Source organism: Papilio machaon, chromosome 28 (assembly GCF_912999745.1).
Source record: "Papilio machaon chromosome 28, ilPapMach1.1, whole genome shotgun sequence".
NCBI lineage: Eukaryota > Metazoa > Arthropoda > Insecta > Lepidoptera > Papilionidae > Papilio > Papilio machaon.
The window spans coordinates 4411784-4420775 of record NC_060013.1 but is presented as its reverse complement, the minus strand read 5'-3'; the positions used below and the strand labels follow the sequence as shown (position 1 = coordinate 4420775).

General features: G+C 34.9%; 2 protein-coding genes and 1 pseudogene across 2 annotated transcripts; 2 read left to right on the top strand and 1 right to left on the bottom strand.

The window, feature by feature from the left end:
- Positions 1 to 841: 841 nt before the first annotated feature.
- LOC123722601 lies at positions 842 to 3966 on the top strand. The gene is made up of 2 exons (XM_045684891.1): positions 842 to 1140; positions 1387 to 3966. Exon 2 carries the CDS (start codon positions 1393 to 1395, stop codon positions 3964 to 3966), a length of 2574 nt encoding a protein of 857 aa, XP_045540847.1. The 5' UTR covers positions 842 to 1140; positions 1387 to 1392.
- Positions 3967 to 4343: 377 nt separating this feature from the next.
- On the top strand, positions 4344 to 6903 carry LOC123722633 (annotated as a pseudogene).
- Positions 4948 to 7441, bottom strand: LOC106707872 (putative nuclease HARBI1). The gene is made up of 2 exons (XM_014499318.2): positions 6821 to 7441; positions 4948 to 5830 (listed from the first exon to the last, which is right to left on the bottom strand). Exons 1-2 carry the CDS (start codon positions 7226 to 7228, stop codon positions 5021 to 5023), a joined length of 1218 nt encoding a protein of 405 aa, XP_014354804.1. The 5' UTR covers positions 7229 to 7441; the 3' UTR covers positions 4948 to 5020.
- Positions 7442 to 8992: the final 1551 nt, after the last annotated feature.

Sequence of the window (8992 nt, the reverse complement as noted above, 5' to 3'; positions counted from 1 at the left end):
CTTAAATATTAATATAGACTTATTCAATAAATGAAATCTATGAAAAATAGATGCTACATTGCTACATAACAACTTTTAAAATTAGTATAGATAAGGTCTTAATTGTATGTTTTTTTATTTTTTATTAACTTACATTTTATTGATTAAAAGTTCAAGTTTATAAACAAAATCATTGATTGTTTTGTGGTAATTGTTGTGTTTATTGTTGCTTTATTGTTTCGTACAATCGATATGGATCCTCAACCAAGCACGACAAGCCAAAGCTTGTCTCCAAGAAAGAAGACGAAAGAAGAAGACCACGGATTGCTTTAAGCGTTACTGAAAAACTTATGAACCAAAACGTCTACAAACACGCATTTGAGGAGACAGCTGCTTCACTATTACCTATTGAGGCTCTCGAAAAAAAAAGAATGTGTTTTGAAAACAGCTGACATTTTGGGAATTGGTGTGACCTCAGTTTACAGTGTATTAAAAGAATACAAAGAAAATGAACGAAGAAAATAAGTCTCCCGAGAAACGTGGACCGAAACAGTTTCAAAGATAAATTAGACGATTTTACTTTTGCCACTATAAGGCGAAAAGTACATCATTTTTTTATGCAAATGAGCCACCCACCATTATGAAGGTAACTTTAAACTTTATTCCTTCTACTGCATTATATTTTGTATCCATCATAATGTTCTTTGGAAAACTAAAGTATTAGATTGCGTAGACTACCTTACTCAAAAACTTTTTTTATTACTTTACAGATTCTTAAGGTTGTCAATACAGACCCAGACTTACCCAATTTTTCTTGGAGTACATTAAAAATGTTATGAAACATTTAAATTTCAAATATCGTCGCTTAGGTAACAATACCGCGTAAGTCGAAAAATGGCCATATGACGTTTTATACTTCATTGGATAGATTTTGATGGCGCGCGTCGATTTATGTTACAAAAATTTTAAAATTAACCAATCGCAGCGCGTTATTTGAACAGTTCTGGCACCGCGCAAATCGCTTGTTGTTCCACAACCGCATAAGTCGTCAGACCGCCATACTGTTTCGAGTGAATGTGTGACCGCGCAGAAAATTTACTGTTTTTTATTTATTTATCACGGTTTTATCAGCGAGACCGACAGTTCTGATGCAACAAAAAGGTAAGCCAACTCGACTATTCATTATGTTCTAGTATATCAGCTTGAAATTACTGTTATTATAGAGGAATTTAAACACATCAATACATCGGCGGTTTTTCAGTGTAATATTCACTGACTTAGGCGGTATTGTAAACTTTTTATTTAGACTTACGCTGTGTTCCCTAAACATTTTAAAAGGACTTGAGCGGTATTAAACAAACTTTAGTTACATAGTTTTAAATAATTAACACACTTTATTTGTTCCAGCATATTATGAAAATGGCCGAGGACCTTGGTGATAACGCTTCCAGAATGAATGATGAGGAGAAAGTGGAGACTGAGGTCTTGACTTTACTTGATTTAAAAAAAAGGCGGGAAGCGTTATTAGAAAAAAAAAAGATTATTTTAAAAAGAATAAATAGCGAAAAGCTGGCACAGGTAACAGATAAACATTATAAGTTTTACCCCAAATCTATGGATTCTGCTTCTAAATCAACTGACGAATCTATTACTGAGCACTTACATCAAGCAGATTATAGTATAACTTTCGGACATGCCAGCCTTGATGATGAAGATATTGCACAAACTGATACAATCACATTCAGCAGTAATACGATATTTCAAGATAAAGTAGAAATTAACAACACAAAGGAGAATGACGCAAATATAACTAACATTGACAACTTAAAATTTATAGAGATGATAGACAATTCTTCATTTAATTTTACGGACATTGGCAATAATTCAGTAATGGACATTTCAATGAATGAATTTATTCCTGATGTTTCTTCAACGAACAAGATATTATTGATAGAAACTAGTACATTTTTTGGAAACCCTAATCCTCAAACCAATGTAAATGTTATCGCAAATGATATTCCCGATGTACTGGATTCTACTGTTACAGTAACTGCTTCAACTGAAATATCAAGCCCCCAAATCGATGAAGTTGCCGCTGTTGGTGATACGTCGATGCCCCAACCTAATGAAGTCACTGTTATTGGTGACGCATCAAGGTCTCAACCTAATGAAGTTGCCACTGCTGGTGAGACATCTAACCCACAACCCCATGATTTAGCAAACACTGATACGTATTACGGAGATTTATCAATTAATAGAAAAAGGAAAAACAAAGCTAATAAAGAGCCTGGTAAGTGGAAGAAAAACCTAAACAAAAATTTAAGAATGAAAGGAGAGCCGTATTTAGGCTATAGACGAGTCACGACCAATAAAAATATTAAAAAAAAAATCCATCATGATGTGTTAAGGCCTGCACGAAGCATGAAACCTTCATGTATTTCATCTTTTTGTAAGAAATCGAAACTGAGAAGTTGTCAGAACATAGATGAAGATAAAAGAAAAGAGTTATTTAACACGTTTTGGAAAACGATGTCATGGGAACAAAGAAAAACTTTTGTATGTTGTCATGTTATAGCAAATGACAAAAAGGTTACTAAGAATCCTGAGTCAACAAGATTTAAAACTCTAGCTTATTTCTTAACTATTGAAAATATACGCTACCAAGTATGCAAGAAGATGTTTCTAAATACTTTAGGGATTAAGGACTGGTTTGTACGTTATTGGCTTGAGAAAACAAACAGCGCCATGCCACCACATTCACAAAAAGAAATCCATTCAAAAAAAAAGCAAGCTGCTCATGTCTTTGCGGAGGAATTCCTTAATAGTCTTCCTAAAATGCCATCACACTACTGTAGATCCAGTACGTCAAGACAATACCTAGAGCCGTTATTTCAGAACATGGCGCAGCTATACAAGGAATTTTCTAGTAAATGTGAATTTGAATCAGTAGAATGTCTTAGTCGCAGGATTTTTGATAACATTTTTTTAAAGCTTAATTTAAGCCTTTATCATCCGAAAAAAGATCGGTGTGATGTATGCTGTGGTCATGAAGCAGGCAATATTAATGACGCAGAAATAGCACTACATAGACAACGGAAGGAAAAAGCTAGAAAGGAAAAAGAAATAGATAAAGATTTAGCCAAAGAAGGAAAATGCCATGTATTTACGCAAGATGTTCAATCAGTTAAATTAGCTCCTAATCTTCAGGCAAGTGCTATCTACTATAAAACGAAACTGTGTGTGCATAACTTTACAATGTATAATTTGGCTACTCACGAGGCTGTTTGTTACTGGTTTGATGAATCTAATGCCTCACTGGAAGCTTCTGTATTTGCATCTTGTATTGTTGATCAATTGCAAAGTGTATTGAATAGGAAATTGTTACCTGTAATACTATTTTCCGATGGTTGCTGTGCACAGAATCGAAATTCTGTCTTGAGTAATGCCCTTTTACGTTTGGCAATAGAAAAGCAAGTTATTATAACTCAAAAATATCTAGAAAAAGGGCATACTCAGATGGAATGCGATTCTGTGCATAGTGCCATCGAATGCAAATTAAAAGGAAGAGAAATCTACTTACCTTCTCAGTATGCAAGTATAGCAAAATCAGCTAGATCTTATCCAATGCCCTACGACTGTCGTTATCTGGATTATAATTTTTTTACTGATTTTAGTAAAACATTAATCTACAAAACCATACGCCCGGGCAAGAAAACTAATGATCCCACTGTGACTGATTTAAAGCTTATAACTTACAAACCAGATGGTACTATTTGGTATAAATTAAATTTCGAAGACCCTCAGCTGCATCTCTTGCCTCAACGTCCACTAAAATTGAGTAATGCTGTGCCGCCCTTAAGTGAGCTGCCTAAATTGTATGATGCAAGATTACCAATTTCCCAGCGAAAATACAAGGATCTCCAAGACTTAAAAGCGGTGCTACCATCTAACTGCCATACATTTTACGATGAAATACCATTAATTTAAAGTTTAATTACTGTGAGGTCACAGTAATCAAACTTTTAGTGGTATTTCATCAAATTATCAGACTGAGATGATTAAGACTGATAATATATTTTTTTATTAAAAATTAAACTATAATAGATAGAAACAGTTTTTTTTTGTTTTTTAAAGTTTATTTTCTATTTTTGTTAAAATAGTTTTATTACGTTTACTATTTTATTTAACTGTAGAAGCTAGATGATTACCAAAACTAGTTACTTAAGCAATGTGATTTAACCTATGACACTACGTCATTCTTTTGAAATAATTTGTGTAAGAAGTCCTAGTACTTGTTGAGACTGCTATATTTTATACTTCTACGTATTATACGTATAATTTGTTAACATATTATTTTCCTTATGGTGCTCCCACATTGCCGTTAGAAAATGTTTAATAACGTTAGTAAACATTTGTTAGCAAACATTTAATCACAAATAAATTTTCATGTTAGAAAATGTTTAGTAATGTTAGTAAACATTTTATAACAAAACAAATTATAACAAAATAAAACATGTGTTATCTTTTGTTTGTAAACATTTTATAAGGGTGATGGCGGGATAGGCGGTGCGGTGCGGTGGGGGTTAGAGTACGCAGGTCGCTGCGCGTGGTGTCTCGCTTGTCAGTTCCTTTGTGTCAGCGTGCATCGCTGTGCGTGTGTATTAGTGGTTGCGCGTGCGCCAAGCAATAAAATATGTCCGGTAATTGGAATAACGATGATGTTTACAAACTGATTGAAATGTTTCAAGCAAGAGAAGTACTATGGAACACGATGTCAGAGAGCTACAAAGACCGAAATAAAAAACACGATGCTTGGATGGAAATTGCCAGTGAATTTAATATGGATAAAAAAGTAATTGAAAAAAGATTCGATCACTCGTAGGTCAATTTAACCGAGAATGTAAATCTAATAAATCTGGTGCAGGAGCTAATGAGTCAAGTAAATGGTTTGCATTTAAAAAACTCATGTTCCTTAAAGACAAAAATATTCCAAGTTTAACTGTCGATGGAGGGTTGCAGGTGAGTTTTATTTTAACGTCTTTTAATAATATTTAGATGCCCAGTCCAAAAACCCTTCATTTGAAAAATATTCTGCGAATTCTTTTCTTATTTCTTTCCCATCATCTGTCAGGGATTCACATGCTTCAAGTGGTGTTAATTGCTGCTGTTCTAATCTCCATTGTCCATCGATACGTGTACCAGTTACTATGTCATCTCCATCATAGTATTGAGATGGAGCGTAAATCATGCTCGATTCAGTTTTTCTTATAAAATTATGCAGTAGCACGCATGTCATAATTAAAGTAGTAGTTTTTTCTGGATCTAATAATATTGTAGTTCGTAAAACTCTAAATCTGGCTGACAAAATCCCAAATGCGTTCTCTACTGTTCTCCTCGCACGACTCAGTCTATAACTGAAGATTCTTTCCTTAGAATTGCTATCCTGTGGTCCTGGAAAAGGTTTTAATAAGTGTTTTTGTAAAGGGAACGCATCATCTGTTACGAACACATAAGGAAGAGGTTTGTTTCTGCCTGGTAGTGAGCTGTCACTGGGTATTTTTAAACTATTGTCGTTAATTTTATTTCGAAATTTTGTGTTTGCGAAAACTCCGCCATCACTTATGCGTCCTTGGCAGCCAATATTCACGTACAGAAAGTTGTATTCTGCGTCCACTATCGCTAAAAGTACAACGCTGTAAAATCCTTTATAGTTGTAATATTCACTGCCGCTATCAATTGGCTTTTGTATGGCTACGTGCTTTCCATCGATACTTCCTAAGCAATTTGGGAAATTCCATTTTTCTTCAAATGAATTTGCCACGTGTAGCCACTCTTGAGGTGTTGTTGGTATCTGGAACAAAAATAGAAGATTAAGAAATAGGCGCGAAAAATAAATTTATAACTCGTTATTCTAACAAATTTTATTGGATATTTTTATTAAGTATGAAATATTAATAGAATACACTGTAAAAAAATATGATTTCAGTTAAGGGTTGTTAAGTAATAGAAAAAGAAAATCGCGGTTATAGATTTTTTTACAATTTTAGCTAATTTGACGCGCCTATAACTTGAAATTATCGTTTAGTTCTATTCTTTCAGGGTAACGAAGAAAACAGAATTGCTTCAGAAAACACTCTCAGTTTGAACGAAACAGGAAATACTGTCACTGATGAAACTACGGGCACGCCTTTCGCCACCCCAAAACCATTTCGGAAAAGAAGACGGCCTGAAGTAGAACAAGATCCAACACAACAAGAAGCTGTAAATATTTTACAAAGAATGTACGAATCTAGAAAAAGCAGGGATGAAAATGACGCATTTGGAGAGTATGTCTCGATGAAACTGAAACAAATAAAAAACAGTCATGCTAAGAATACTGCTCAACATCACATTAACAATATTTTGTACAATGCGACAATGGGACAATATGATTTTCCAACAACCTTTACAGACCCAACCGCTAGTAGTTCCTGGGGATACAACTCTGAACCAAATCTATCCACTTTTTCGGAAAATAATGCTGACTGTAGCTCGAGAGGATACTACACCGCACCGAGTCCCTCGGCTTCATTTGAAACCAGTTCTTCGGATAACTCCAGGACACATACTCGTACCAGCGCAAGAACACAGAGTCCGTCTAATTTATCGGAATCAAGCCAAGATTCGACCCAATCATTAAACGATTTGTTGGAATCAATCAAAAATTAAAAAATACATGTTTGGTTTGTTAAGTATTAAAAAAATTATTAGTAAGGTAAGATAGGTACCTACCTAAAGTATGATTAGATTAGATCATATTAAAAGTAAATAAAAAAATAATTAAAAATGTTGTTTGACTTACCTGTATGTATTCCTTTAAAACCTCATTGAGAGCCTCGCACACTTCTGGTACGATAATAGATATCACTTGGTCTGACAACTTGAACACATTTCCAAGACTTTTATAACTGCTACCAGTTGCCAAAAATCTTAACGTTACCGCAAGTCTTTCCGTCACACTTACAGATTTTCTAAATGTAGTGTCTCGTTTGCCTATTTTTGCCCCAATTAAATTTTGTAGATATTCAAATTCGGAACTGTTCATTCTTATAAAATCTTTTAAGCAACCATCAATACCTAAATCCTTGAGATAGTCTGTGGCACTATATTTTCCTCTAGCTTTTAGCGTTTGGCGCATCCAATAAGAGCGCTTTTTCTTCTTTTTTAAACAAAAAATAAAAGCTATTCCAATGAGCAAATCTTCTTCCATTTTCGTGTAGACGTCCTCAGCCCTCAGAAGGCGAAACCAAACTGCGAGCCAATACTAGATGTTATAAAATGTTTAAACATTTTCCATCAATGTAGGAGCACTTATAACATGTAACAGTTTCTAACAAAGTGCAACAATTGTTAACATTTGTTAGTAAATGTTTTGGTGTTATAAAATGTTTACAAACATTTTATAACGGCAATGTGGGAGCACCATAAGGAAATGTTTTTATCATCAGACCATAAATCCATACACATTTTTACACAATTTAAAGATTATGCTGAAACTCTGCATGAGGGAAATCAGGTAACGCTTTTTTATATAAGGAATAAGTAGTGGATACTCGGGATCAAGCGAAGAATCAAAACAGTACTGAATAAGTGTGTAAAATGCATTCGCTACAAAGGTGTAAGTCCGTAAGTGGGCCAGCTACCTACCTCACGGGTGATACCATCACACCCGTTTAGTTCTTCAGGAGTGGACTATGCAGGATCGATTCAAGTACGCACAACGAAAGGGCGAGGCCACAAAACTTACAAAGGTAGCATTGCGTTGTTCGTTTGTTTAACAACAAAAGCGATACACTTGGAATTAGTAAGTGATATGACAACATCATCGTTCCTGGCGGCCTGTAGAAGATTTACAGCAAGAAGAGGACATTGTTATCACATGTGCAGTGATAACGGAACATACTTCGTAAAAGCGACAAAAACGCTACAACACGAAGTCCTTGAACCAACACAAAAACCGCATCTTCAGGATATGATAACAAACATCGGAACACAATGGCACTTCATACCAACACATTCACCTCATTTGGGCGGTTTATGGGAAAGGGGAGTAAAATCAATGAAACATCATCTGAAAAGAACTATTGGAGAAGCTACGCTGACGTTCGAAGAACTCACGATCCTCCCGTGTCAAATAGAATCGTATTTGAATTCATTCAAACATTAACGCAAAGTGGCCACTAGCAAAAGTAGTTGAAAGCCATCCCGGAAATGATTCAAATAGCATAAAATGCAAGCGGAGTGTACACAGCATAGTTCCATTGGAGATAAATGAAAATACCGACGCAGCAAGTTCCAAGGAAAGGGACCAAGCTCAATGCAACGTAACTTAAAATAAACGCAAAAACAAAACATACAATAAAACTAACAACCCACTTAAACGCTAGTAAGCACAATAATGTACTTACAAGTGTGTCCCAAAATTATACATTGAAAAAATTGGACGAAAGATATTACATTGAAGAACTAGGGAACGTGCGAGTAGATCGAGGAGTATTTCGAATCGATTTGACATATGCGAAGGAACATTTAAACTACGATTGGCAACACGTAGTCAACATAATGGAGTTTGTAATGAAACTAAAATAGGACTACATCAGAAACACAATGTTTCAAACTATACCAAAACTTAGAAGACCAAGGAAATGAGTTAAAACAATATGAGAAAGCGTTTTGTACCTACACAATATAAAAAATAAAATAGGGATACTAGGAAACTGATGTGTACGCGTGCACACACTCTCTCTCTGTCTCTCACTCGTGGATTTCTTTTAGGAATAAACCAGCTGTCTCAGTGATTGCACCTAGACTACAAGTGGCGACGAGGATTTCAACGTACCTACGTTATATTGTAATTTCCTTTCTTCAAAAGAATGTCATCAAATATTGGAAATATTGCACCATTCGATCATAAAAGCCAAGAATGGTACATTTTCAAAAGCAGATTAAAGATATTACAATGTGTACTTTACAA

Excerpts from the sequence above, each read along its gene's own strand:
- LOC123722601 (XM_045684891.1), top strand. The coding sequence starts at position 1,393 with ATGAAAATGGCCGAGGACCTTGGTGATAACGCTTCCAGAATGAATGAT.
- LOC106707872 (XM_014499318.2), bottom strand. The coding sequence starts at position 7,228 with ATGGAAGAAGATTTGCTCATTGGAATAGCTTTTATTTTTTGTTTAAAA. Across the intron at positions 5,831-6,820 it reads TTTTAAAGGAATACATACAG|ATACCAACAACACCTCAAGA; the intron begins GTAAGTCAAACA and ends TTTTTGTTCCAG.